Source organism: Aspergillus niger (genome assembly GCF_000002855.4).
Source record: "Aspergillus niger supercontig An11".
Taxonomy (NCBI): Eukaryota; Fungi; Ascomycota; class Eurotiomycetes; order Eurotiales; family Aspergillaceae; genus Aspergillus; species Aspergillus niger.
In genome coordinates, this window is record NT_166526.1 from 1,457,973 (window position 1) to 1,471,212 (window position 13,240).

Genomic DNA, 13,240 nt, shown 5'->3' on the forward strand with positions numbered 1-13,240 from the left:
AGATTTTTCTCTTCTCTTCATGCACATTAGTTTCTCGGGGGGCAGCCCGCCCCTGCAACAATTACTCAGACGCATTCCAGTCTGGTATTGTCCCGGGGCAGTTTGTGATTGTAACATACTAGATAATACAAAAAGCGTATAATCTCCACTCTCAGTGGCGATCATTGGACTATAAGCAAGAAATTAATATACGTTCTAGTCATACATCTCCGCGCGATGCAGATTGAGGATGGCCAGAACCCAAGTCTAGGTCAGCAGTCAGGCTTCTGCTACAGGAAGATCAGCCCACTGATGTACCTATCTGAAGAAAGGGCACGGCATCTTGCATGGATCGTCAACGCTCTGTCAATTTGGCGCCGCACCTCATACACTCTGCCAAAAACGTATGGTGGCGTTGTGGAGATACTGCAGATCTGCCTCGAATCGTTGCCAACATTCCACATCATTTACTATCAGGTGTCCATAGCTGACATTACGTCATGGGATTTAATCGGAGCATCTTCCCGTTGCTTTGTATGGAGACCGCAGCAGCATATTCCATTTGATAATTCCTACTGGTCCACCACACCATCTTAACAGCATTTACCTTCCCTACACAGTCCCTAAAGTGAGTGACCTTTCAAGAAGACATGCGGTTTCTCTGCCTCCATGGAATCGGCTCAAACGCCGAAGTGTTCAAGACCCAACTATCCGCGATCCAGGCGGCTCTAGGGTCACAGCACGATTTTGTCTTTGTCGAAGGCGATATCCCATCTGAGGCCGGACCAGGTAGGCTCGCAAGCCCGCGTAGCACAAACGAAGCTCATCTTTGCACAGGCGTGTATGGAGTCGCCGAAGGGCCGTACTTTTCGTTCTTCAACCTCCCTATTGCGTCTCAGATATACGACGCCTTTGAGCTCATTGACCAGGCATTGGAATATGATGGACCTTTCGATGGCATCATGGGCTTTTCACAAGGGGCCTCTGTTGCCGCCTCCTACCTTCTCAGGAATCAGGGCGCGCATCTACCATTCAAGTGCGCCGTCTTTTTCTGTGCTACGGCGCCATTTAACGTGGAATCGACCCCGTTCCGATTGATGGATGACGGAACCTTCAGAGATGAAGTCACAGGGGAAGACATCTCGGCGGAAATAGCAGCGAATATTCCCGATCTCTTGGATCGGAAAAGATTTCCCTCCTATGGGAAGTGTATGATCCGACCATACCCGGCTGACGGCTCGATTAAGATAGCTCTACCAACAGTACACGTCTATGGTAGGACTGATGGGTACTATCCACAATCCCGAAACCTAGCCGAAATGTGTCAGTCCTTCGATAGGGAGGAGCTGGAGCATAAACGGGGGCATAGCATCCCTTTGGAGCAAGGGATGACCAGCCGTATCGTTGATCTTATTCGGAGGCTAATCCATGCTGTTGAGCTGCAGTAAGGTGGGCTTGGCGCATTTGGGGGTAGATAAATTACTGGATATGAATACCATGTTTCTGGTTGCAAAATCGCACATCACGAATTAAGGTTCCTACATATGCAGAAGACCCAATTAGGAAAAACGGCGCTACCGAATCCATGAGCCAATACAAATAGCCTCTGCGTTCCTGCAATCACTATCTTCTTCCTCGTTGTTGTTGCCAGACGTTGTTTATCGTCAATACAGGGATTTGCCACTGCCTTCTCCATACAGAAAATTGACCCTTCACGCTCAGTATGGGATCGCCACAGGACATTGAGCAAGCCTTACTTGGTTCTTGGTCCCTCCTTGACTATCGATCCCAGCTCCAGGATGGCAGCGAAACCTTTCCCATGGGGAAAGGCGCTCGTGGTGTCATAAACTTTAACCCAAACGGCCGCATGTCCGTCCAGCTGCAGCCCGCAGTCACCAAGAAAGTCAAGGAAACCGTACATGACCTTCTGGCATATACTGGCCGATACTGGGTTGAGACGCAGCCGGACGGCAGCGTCATGTTGAAACATCATCTGGAGGTCTGTTCCTGGCCTGAAGGAGATGGCTCGTATCAGTTACGGACGGTTGAACTCTCTGAAGATCAGCTCGTGCTATCATCGCCAGCTCCTTTGAATGTTGAGGTGAACCCTCTTGTCACATATGATTTCGGATGGAGCTGACGTTCGTGGGAAATCTAAACAGGGAATTTCCCAAATAGTACGATTGAGGTGGCAAAAGATTGAGTGATCAGAAATCTGGTTTCCAGGAATGAACATGCTGTATCTAGAAAACTTAGTTCCAGTAATTCCAACCAGGCCTCCTTGAACGACGTATGGTTTGTCGTCAGCTGTAATGCACAGTGTGACTACCTAGGCAGCTCCACTTCTGCTAAGAGACGGATAAAGCAATCTTCAGTAGCCTTCGAGAATCAAGCTAAAAAGTGTCTGGCATCCGGGTATGATCATGAGCAAAATATATTCTACCAATGAGAGACCAAGGAATACACAAAAGGGCCCACATATATTACAGTAGTATGCAGGCATTGGAGTTGGCTGGGAGTTAAAATGATGGGAGTGGTTATACCTACCACATTGCCTCGTAATGATTGTCACTGTTATTGCCCTATCGTCTAGATCTAGACAGTCCACCCCTACCCAAAATAAAGCACCATTTGGTCTCCTCTACATGTTCGACTTCATGCCCAACCCTAGGGCCAGAGACTGTGTGCACCTATTAAACTGCCTTTGAACTCTCTCTAACCATTTCTCGCCCAGATTATCGTTGTAGCAAACCTCAATGGAATAGAGCTAGAAAAACCCAAAGGCTTCATACACTGTTGGATAAGAAAGCCGCTGAGTTCCTCGCTGACTATCCCATGGGCAAGATTCCGGTATTTGGAGGAGCTGACGGCCTTAATATCTTTGAGTCCAATGCAATAGCTCAGTATATTTGCGAATCTGGACCCTGTCGGCACCGGATTCTTGGCCACGGTTCTACTGAGCGGGCTCTTATACGCCAGTGGATCTGCATGGCGAACAATGAGAACGTGGATCCTGTGTTGCCGTTGGTTTAATGGCGGGTTCGCCAAAAGAACCTTGAATAGAAGATCGAAACTAGTTTTATGAAGAAGCTCGAAAGAGGGATTAATGCTTTGGAGAGCCGTTTGAAGGGGCGTACTTGATTTACAACTTGGCATGGGCCTTGTACTGTGAGTTCAAGTTAATTATCGATCGTGAGATGCGTCATACTTATCCTCACATCAGGGGATGGTATTCGAGGGCTTTGAACGACGATGGAGCGAAAGAAGCCTTCGGGGAGATTGACCTGATTGAGAAAGGCCTGATCTTGCTGGAATAGTTACATTACTGAGCTATGATTATAATTAAGACCGTTTCCTGAGACTAGTAACAGCCAGTCCTATCGATAGGCTCTGAACATCTGTCCTCAAATTTGTTCACCTGACAGCATGTGAAGTTGAGAATGTCATAAATCATGAAAAGAACGCCTTGCTTCTCTGCCACCACTTACCGAAATCTCCTCACTCGTAAATGTTCTCTTTCCGCAAGGGGTCACAATATCCCTTTGTAGAGACGTGCAGGTAGGTCAGGTATATAAGGTTGTTATGTACTGCCTAGTAGTTATTCCTGCTGGCCTGGCCGAAGAAGGCAAGGCTCCATGACGCACAGTGGAGCAATGTGCTTAAACCAAGCAGGCCTTGATGGCTTTCTGGCTTGGAGATCCATCAAACATTGCCCCGGTCGGGGGGATTTATCAATCAAGTTCCCATTTTCCGCTATGATCCTAGACTTGGGTGTCCGCGTGGTACGTACCCGTCGAATCGGTCCTTTTGGTTTCAAGAAGGTTTAACAAGGGAGCTGATCACATCGAAATCGGCACACCGTACCTCCGCGGCAGTACTGGGTAAAGTATACCACCAGATTTGAAAGTATGCAATCTTGATCAGCAAAGATCAGGCCTCGAAGGCAGAGTTCATCTGTATTTACTGTATAACAGATGTATTTCCGGATGATCGTATCATTATCGTCATGGGTCCACAGCGAGCGAGGTTGAAAAGGATAGGAGGCATTTATCTCTCTGCATTGTCTACCCTAAACAGCAATCGGCTGACCCACGTCAGTGTGGGCTATTGGCACTGGGTGCGTCATAGTAGCCTCTCGTCTATGCTGTCTGTTGCATGAAACGTCCTCAAATCCCTATGAAAAAAGAAGAAAAAGACGCAACCTCGCTATTGACTTCAATCTCACTACTTACAGAATAATCTATCAAACTAAACGGGCTTCCAACACCAGAAAATAATCATGGATTCTCTTGCTGTTATAGGATATGCCCTGCGGTACCCACAAGACGCCAGTGACTCTGTGAGATTCTGGGATTTTTTGCTGAAGGCCCGGGAGGCAAGCACTGCATTTCCAGAAGACAGAATCAACCAGAAAGCATTTTACCATCCTGATCCTGATCATGGAGGAACGGTATGTATACAAACTCCGTCTTGGCCTGCGAGGCTAATGTTTCGTTTCCTGGCGTTATAGATTCATGCCAAAAGGGCACATTTCCTCAAAGACGACCCAACTAGATTTGATGCGGCGTTCTTCAAGATGAGCAAAACAGAGGTCTTGAGCCTAGACCCCCAACATCGTCTCGTCATGGAGAATGTATACCACGCATTGGAGAATGGTTAGTAAAGCTCGGGCTATATTATGGAGACACTATAGGTAGACCCAGCTGACGAATAATTATGAAGCCGGAATTCCAATTGAGACTGCCATTTCATCCAACACCTCAGTATTTGTGAATGGCTACAACCATGATCATGCGGAAAGCCTAAACACCGACCCGGAGACAATACTCAAGTACAAACCCACCGGAACCGAGAACTCTATGATATCGGGGAGACTCAGTTGGTTCTATGATTTTCGTGGGCCAAGTTTGACGGTCGAAACAGCATGTTCCGGCAGCCTCGTTGGTCTTCATCTAGCTTGTCAAAGCTTGAAGACAAATGAAAGTGATATGGTAAGTAATCTTGGGGAAATGTTGAAATTGTAGTAAAGGTAGCTTCTGTGGAACTTTTCTAATTATGCACACTTCTTTCTAGGCCATAGTGAGCGGTGTGAATGTTATTGGTTTCCTCCCACATATGGTTGGTATGGACTATTCGGGTTTTATGGGATCAGAAGGGAGATGTTTCGCTTTTGACCACAGAGCCGATGGATATGCCCGCAGCGAAGGAGTAGGCACGGTGATTTTGAAACGTCTTTCAAGCGCTGTGACGGATGGTGATACTATAAGAGCGGTTATTCGCGGTACCGGTTTAAACCAGGATGGCCGTACCCCGGGGATAGCATACCCCAGTTTACGATCGCAAGAAAGACTTATCGAGACAACTTACCAGAATGCAGGACTAGACACGGCGGATACATGTTACATAGAGACTCATGGCACCGGCACGCAGGTGAGGCTTACAACCTGATGCTGCAAAATTGATAACCGTCTAATCATGACATTGTCTCAGGCTGGGGACTATGTCGAAGCGTCCTCCATTAGCAGTGGATTCAAGACAACTACAAGAGGCTTACCACTCTACCTTGGTGCCCTGAAAACAAGCATCGGTCATCTGGAGGGTGGCTCTGGGATTGCCGGCCTCATCAAGACCATTATGATCTTGGAGACAGGCATCATCCCGCCCAATGCCAACTTCGAGAAGCCAAACCCCAAAATTCCAGTGGATGAATGGAAGCTCAGCTTACCCATCCAGTGTGAGGCATGGCCCACCTCAAAGCTTCGGCGTGCATCGGTCAGTTGCTTTGGGTTGAGTGGAACCAATTCCCACTGTATCCTAGACGATGCATACAACTTCCTCCGCACATACAAGATATCTGCAAAACACAGAACAGGAATTGGTGTGCCAACAGATGGTGAGATTCGATCTCTCCGGCAAAGAATTAATGATATCAGAGATATGACGCATACAGGCGATGGCAGTCCTCCGGAGAGAGTTCTGTTTAGCCCCAAATCGCTGATGCCCGCTTCTCTATCTCAGGCGAGTGTTCATCCGGTTGGAGGCTCGCGGTCTTTCACGGCCCTCTTCATATTGTCTGGGTTTGACAAAGACTCGCTCAATCGGGTTATCTCCGATTTAACCGAATACATACATATGAAAGGTCGGCTATCATCTGAGGATGAGAGGAAGTTTTTGCATGATCTGAGCTTCACGCTGTCTCAGAAGAGATCACGATTCAACTGGACAGTATGCGTTTTGGCCAATTCAATTTCACAATTACAGAGTCGGCTTGCCAACGACTCGCTTACGCCTCAACATGCGCGAGTCTCCCCCAGAGTTGGCTTCGTCTTCACTGGGCAAGGGGCTCAGTATGCAGGGATGGGCCTTCAGCTCCTTGCTTACCCGGTATTCCGCAGATCAATCGAAGCTGCTGAGAGATATTTCCAGTCCCTGGGCGGTGAATGGTCATTACTCGGTGAGTAGCACACCAAATCAAGATCTGCCATATTCGGGCACTTACGTTCATTGCAGAGGAGCTTGGGCGGGACAAGAACAGCACCAGGATAAATGAGCCAACCATTGGGCACCCAGCGTCAACCGCAATCCAGATTGCTTTATTTGAGCTACTGGCAAGCTGGGGAATTTTCCCTACTCGTGTTGTGGGGCATTCTTCGGGAGAAATCGCTGCTGCGTACTGTGCCGGCAAGATTTCCAGACAGGCAGCATGGAAAGTCGCCTTCTTCCGTGGCCAAGTTGTCTCTAGCTCAATAACGCGTCCAGGATCAATGATGGCTGTTGGACTGAGCCCAGATGACCTACACCCATATCTTGAAGAGGTGCAGCAAAGTGACCCGAACGGTGTATTGACTATTGCATGTTTTAATAGCCCAAAGAACCAAACAGTATCCGGCGACAGCGCCATGGTCGATGCACTCAAGAGCTTGCTGGACGCAAAGCGGATATTTGCACGAAAGCTAAACCTGGGAAAGGCTTACCATTCTGAGCATATGAAAGTGTTCACCGAGAGCTATCAGGCTTACATGGGCTCATTGGAGCAGGGCAACACGGTTTCTCGAGACCAGCCTATCGCTTTGTTCTCGACCTTTACAGGTGACATGCTTCTAGATCCATCTATGGATCCCTCATACTGGTGTGCGAATATGGTGAGTCCAGTCAGATTCGAACAAGCTCTCCGAACATTGTGCTATAGTCCTTCCGAGAAGCAAACATTGCCGAACGTTGAGCATGAAACCCCTCTGCAAATAGATGAGCTCGTTGAGATTGGATCACACGGGGCACTTCGAAGCGCCATCACAGAAACGATCGACATGGCGCAAGGGATAACCTACCATTCAACTATAGATCGCAATGTTTCTGGCCCAGATGGTATTTTGCAGACCGTTGCAAACCTTGTCTCTAAGGGATGCCCTGTTGATATACCGAGTGTGAATAATGCCGAGGTGCTGCATAACGACTCGGATCTACTTGTGGACTTGCCGCCCTACTCCTTCAACCACAAAAACAAAGACATTTACGAAAGCCGACTTGCGAGGAATCTCCGGTTACGACAGTATCCCCGACATGATATCTTTGGAGCACCAGTTAGCGACTGGAATCCGCGTTATCCAAAATGGCGGCATTTTCTTCGGCTCAGCGAGAACCCTTGGCACAGACAGTATAAGGTACGACTAAACTTTGCAGCCCGTTTATAACGTCTGTTCTCTATTCTAATCTTAGTTAGCTCGATGGTCAATACGTGTTCCCACCTGTTGGGTACATAGCCATGGCAATCGAATCCGTAATGCAGGTAAACAGTGGGGAAATGACCATGAAGGGTCTCCATTTGGAGAGAATCACCCTGGGTCCTTTGCTAGCACTGCCGGATGAAGCCCAGGGAGTCGAGATCAGTTTGTCGCATTACCCTGTCGGTGACGGGAGTGAATTGACACGGTTCCAAGTCAGCTCATACAATGAAAGCCAAGAAAACTGGACTGAGCACTGCTCTGGCTACTTTAGTATTGAATATGATGGTGAGGGCATGGTTCATTCAGGCCTTGCAGATACTCATAAAGTTGAGGGACTCAAAGAAGACCTCTCTTACCAGAGACATGGTTGCCAGAGACATGTCAAGTTTGACGACATGTGCAGAAGTCTTTCATCCTCTGGCTTAGAACTTGGGCCCATATTTCAAAACCTATCGTCCATGAGAGTGAGCGGTGAAAGAACTGGAAGATGCATCGGAACCATACAGGTACCTGATGTGTCCTCTGTCATGCCGAAGAACTACATGCATCCTCATCTACTACACCCTGTCACTCTGAACTATTTCGGAATAGTCGCTACTGCTGCAATACACGACTTGCAGCCACACAATACAGCGATGAAAACATACCTGCCCTCTTTTATTGAACATGTCTGGGTGTCTACTGAGGTTTCATACGACCTGCAAACAAAATTCAATTGCTTGGGTACAGCTACAACAACTGGCCTGGGCAAGTATAGCTGCGATATTGAGGCTTCAATTGGCTCCTCATCTGCCGGACCCACGATATCCTTCAGCGGGGCGCATTTTGATCTATATGAATCAGAGATCCAGTCCTCGAAGACAGATCTATTGCCTAAATTCTACTCTGTTGAATGGAAACCTGACATCCATCTTCTTACAAATTCATTCTTCGGCCAACTCACCAAGCCGCCAACGATTGAATCCGCCAGATACGAGGTGGAATGCCAGTGGTTCACCGACCTCCAGCTGGCCTCGGCACTTCTTTCGACTGATGCGCTCCTAAGCTTGAGGGGAGCGGACCTGACCCAATTAGAACCCCATTACCTCCGGTTCTACGACCTTCTCAAACACATTGCTGCAGATATCCTGACAGACTCAATGCCAAGGGTGCCTTTCAAAACATGGCAGAAGTACGCTCAGGATCATCATCTCAAAGAACAACTCTACAGAAGAGTAGAAGCTCGCGATAGCGATGGCGCACTGTTAATGCGGGTTGGGTCGAATCTTGCATCTTTCTTCCGCAAAGAAGCCGATCCACTCCACGTCATGTTCGGGCAAGATGATCTCATGTCTCAGTACTACAAACATGACTTCGAAATTGGATCCATTTCTGAGAAGCTAGCACTCTACCTGGATCTCTTCCGGTGGTATAAGTCCAATCTTCGGGTCCTCGAAGTTGGGGGCGGAACGGGATCATTCACAGCGCATGCGCTCGCCAATCTCTGTCCGCCGGGTATAGACAGGTCAGTGTCGGAGTACGTGTTCACTGATCTCTCGCCAAGTTTTTTCGCGAAAGCGAAGGAGTCACTGAATGAGTGGGACGATATCATGACGTTCAAGAAGTTTGACGTTGGGAACGACCCCATATCCCAGGGGTTCGATCCAGGAACATTTGATCTGATTGTGGCAAGTAATGTACTTCATGCAACTCCCGATCTTCATGGGACATTAAAAAATATTCACAGTCTTCTGAAGCCCGGTGGAAAGCTGGTGTTCCATGAAGGTGTCCGCCAAGATACTTTGTGGACCAACATATCGTTCAGTCCGCTGTCAGGCTGGTGGCTGAGCACCGAGCCTGAGAGAAGATGGTGTCCCTATGTGCCAACAAGTACATGGGATAGGTATCTCCGTGAGACTGGCTTTTCCGGGCTGGACTTGGAGTTCCCGAGCTCTGATTATTCGGAGTTTTCAAAGATCAGCCTTATGGTCTCAACTGCTAGAGAAGAAACCAATATCTCTCCGAGAGAGACGAGCGGTGTTATCATCATCATCGCGGATGATCAAAGCGCTACTCTGGCCCATGAGTTCCAGGGCCAGATAGGATATCTGGAGCCTCATTGCTCCATACACACACTGGCTGAAGTGGAAGCTGTGGATGTGCTAGACAGGACATGTGTGCTGTTCATGGTGTTCAGTCCTCCTATCCCAACAGATTCGAACATTGAATCATACAACAAGCTAGAAAAGGTCCTCTCCAAGGGCAAAAAGATTCTGTTTGTCACTGGAGATTCAACAGATAACCCAGCATTTGATATTCCAATCGGACTCATTCGAAACAAACGAATGCAACAGGACTCTGACAACTCGAACCTTGTTACGGTTTCGTTGACCGATACAGAGATGATCTGGAATACAATTTCCGAGCCCTTGGTCAGAGTTTTCAAGCACCAATTTCTGTCAGGTACCGTGCCTACAATCAGAAATGCCGAGTATCGCCTTGCACAGGGGGTCATTCTTACGAACCGTGTAGCTCTCAACGCCGATGCCAATTCCACCATTGGGGGTCGACTATCAACACCACGATCAGTTCCGCTTACGTGGGGCGACATAGATCGGCCGATTAAACTCACATGCCATGGCCGTTTCGTCTGGGAGACCGATAACCTTCTCTCCGACACTTTGCTGGGTGAGACTGAAGTGGACTTGGACGTTAAAGCCATTGGGCTTGGCTCTCGAGACGTCCTAGCAGCGACAGGAAGTCTTCCTCAGATGACCCTGGGAGAGGAAGCTTCTGGGGTGGTAACCAAGGTCGGATCATCCGTTAAAGATCTTCAGTCCGGCGACCGCGTCATGTGTATCGGTGACACTCAAGCAGGGAGAGAAGGAACGCTGAGGACAGGAATACGGATAAACTCCTCTCTGGTCACCCGCATCCCCGACAGCCTTACCTTCGAAGCTGCTGCCGGATTACCTGTCTCTTGGCTGGCAGCGATCTATTCTATCAGCTATGCCGGTAGGTTGGTCACTGGGGAGAATATCCTGATTCACTCTGCTGCGAGTAGTATTGGTCAAGCGGCGATCCAATATGCCCAGTCTCTCGGTGCAAAAGTATTTGTGACTGTCTCCAACGTCGACGACAAACATTATGTCGCACGGAAGTATGGGGTTCAGCGAGATTGTATCTTCTCCAGCCGTCCTACTTCCTTCCCGGCCCAGATCAAGCGACGAATACCGCGTGGGATGGATGTCATCATATCAGATCTATCCGCTGGGACTACTCAAGGTTCAGTGAGCTGTCTGGCACCTTTTGGCAGACTGATAGCCATCAGCAATGACGGGCTGCAGTCAGTCCAGAACATCTCTGCCTCGTGCAACACGGATAACATTACGATATCAAAAGTGAACCTCAGTTCTATCGCCAGGAGCCGCCCAGCAACTATCCAAAATATTTTCCGAGAGACGATGCAGCTAATGGAGGAACATAAGATTCGTTTTGAACCTCCGAGACGAGTTCTGACGTACAGCCAGTTACATCGGGGTATCGAGATGCTCCAGAAGGATGCAATTGCTGGGAAAATTGTTCTTCATCCTTCTGAGGATGCTGTTGAGGTTGTTCCTGGAATTCCAAGACCGTCCCAGTTGGAACACAATGCATCCTACCTCCTCATAGGCGCATCAGATTCTTTACATTGCAAGCTCGCTCTTCGGACGGCAGATCGAGGTGCTAAGAACCTGATACTCTTGTCTCGTGCACGGGGCTTGGATACGGGGGATACACAGCAGCAGATTCTTAATACCTTGCGAGAGCAAGGATGTGAGGCACATATATACCACTGCAACATGTCTGAGGCGTCCGAATTACAGTCTCTGATTGCCCGCTGGCGCAGTCAGCTTCCCCCTATTAATGGAATTGTCAAGTCGACATATTGCATGGGTCCTTCTAATCAGCCTGTTGCCACACGTCCAACAAGCAGCCCTAATGATATCGTCATGGAGTTGCTTAATCTGCACAATGCCATCCCATCTGTTGAGTTCTTTATCATGATCTCACCGATATCGGGGCTTACAGGGAGGGATAATGACAGCGACTTTAGCCCAGCCAGTGCATTCCAGGATGCATTAGTTCGTCATCGACTCTCACGCGGCATGCACGGTGCGAGTGTCCACGTCAGGGGCATGAAAGATGAGGAAGTCTTAGCGGCAGTCGACTATATGACGGATATTAGAAACCCTCCCACCGTGGATTCCTGTCAGATGGTCTGCAACGTCCCAACCCCAGCATCATACGAAGAAGTAGAAAAGCCAGTAGCGAGGTATTTGTCAGCCCCTTTGTTCCATCAACTTCCAAGCTTCCGTTCACGAGTGGCGAGCATGCCAACAGAATCCGCGAGAAGACCTAGTGTGGCCGACCTCCTGAACAAGACCAACAACACAGAACAGGCAGCAGCTGTCGTGTCGAGAGAGATTCGACAGAAATTGTCGCACCTTCTTAATGTCACCGAAGATGAGATCAACGAATTGCATGATGTTCGGACCAATGGGGTCGACTCATTGATTGAGATGGAGTTCCGTAATTGGCTGGATAGAGAACTCGGCACAACTATTTCGTTGGAAGATTTGACTTCAAAGAGCATATTGAAGTTGAGCGCATATGTTGTTACAGCGTCACCTCTGGTTTCATTTACCTAGTAGTGTCGATATCGGGCTGGGACAGAAAGCATGGGTATATTGGACATATACTTCTGGTGTAGCTTGCATGTGTACAAGATAGGCTAGACGGAAATAGTCATAGTTCTCGATGACTGGGTGAGCTGTCGGCATATTTTTGGCAAGTGATCAACTATTCACTCGTGAGGGTTGATTCGTTCCGGAATCACATAAACAATAGCTCGAAAGTGTGATGTTTACTACTATTCCTTCTTTATCTTTTCTTTCTAGTCCTGACCTATACATGGCTGGAAGCAGACCAAATATCAATGGATATAGATCGGAACGAAATACTAGCTGGTAGAGCAATATATATACCGACCAATTAGGAAACTTGGCTCTTAAGTAGGAGGCACTCTTGAAAGAAGGATATCTGCCAATCTATTAAGCATCGCCGTCGATGTCATCGAGCCAATATTGTGCCTGTGATGTGGAACAATACGTAGATAGACTGTTACGCAGGCAGGTAGTCGACAGGCAAGCAGGCAAGCAGGCAGGTAGAGTTCCTAAAGGGGTATAGCCTACCTGTCCCTTCCTAGGCTTGGCATACCCCAACAAACCCTTTTTAGTGTAAATCCCCTCCAGCCCCAAGTCTATAAAACCTTGATGAAAATCAAAGATATTAAATGATCAGATAGTTCTAGATGGCTCTATATATAGGGAAACTTATTCCATATTTATATCTTCAGAAACGGATGACGTTTGGGGTGATCCTGTTTTCGTCCGCACTGTAGTTTAGTGCAACCATGCCAAGACCGCGGTTTACTATGCAGGAACCATCGTGAGGCAGGGGGTTTAGTCACTGTGCGCCAACGCTTTCCTCTGAGTTGACAAAGACTATTGACTTTG

At 48.1% G+C, this 13,240-nt stretch overlaps 2 protein-coding genes across 2 annotated transcripts; both read left to right on the top strand.

Moving 5' to 3' along the window:
- Positions 1–629: 629 nt before the first annotated feature.
- An11g05950 (uncharacterized protein) lies at positions 630–2,119 on the top strand (the record flags this gene model as incomplete). The annotated part of the gene is made up of 2 exons (XM_059750308.1): positions 630–1,423; positions 1,702–2,119. The coding sequence occupies 2 exons, from the start codon at positions 630–632 to the stop codon at positions 2,117–2,119; spliced, it is 1,212 nt and encodes a 403-aa protein (XP_059601630.1).
- Positions 2,120–4,258: 2,139 nt separating this feature from the next.
- An11g05960 (uncharacterized protein) lies at positions 4,259–12,373 on the top strand (the record flags this gene model as incomplete). Its single annotated transcript, XM_059750309.1, has 9 exons — positions 4,259–4,429; positions 4,490–4,634; positions 4,702–4,970; positions 5,053–5,409; positions 5,470–5,872; positions 6,020–6,433; positions 6,490–7,640; positions 7,700–7,988; positions 8,019–12,373. 9 exons carry the CDS (start codon positions 4,259–4,261, stop codon positions 12,371–12,373), a joined length of 7,554 nt encoding a protein of 2,517 aa, XP_059601631.1.
- Between the last annotated feature and the right edge of the window lie 867 nt (positions 12,374–13,240).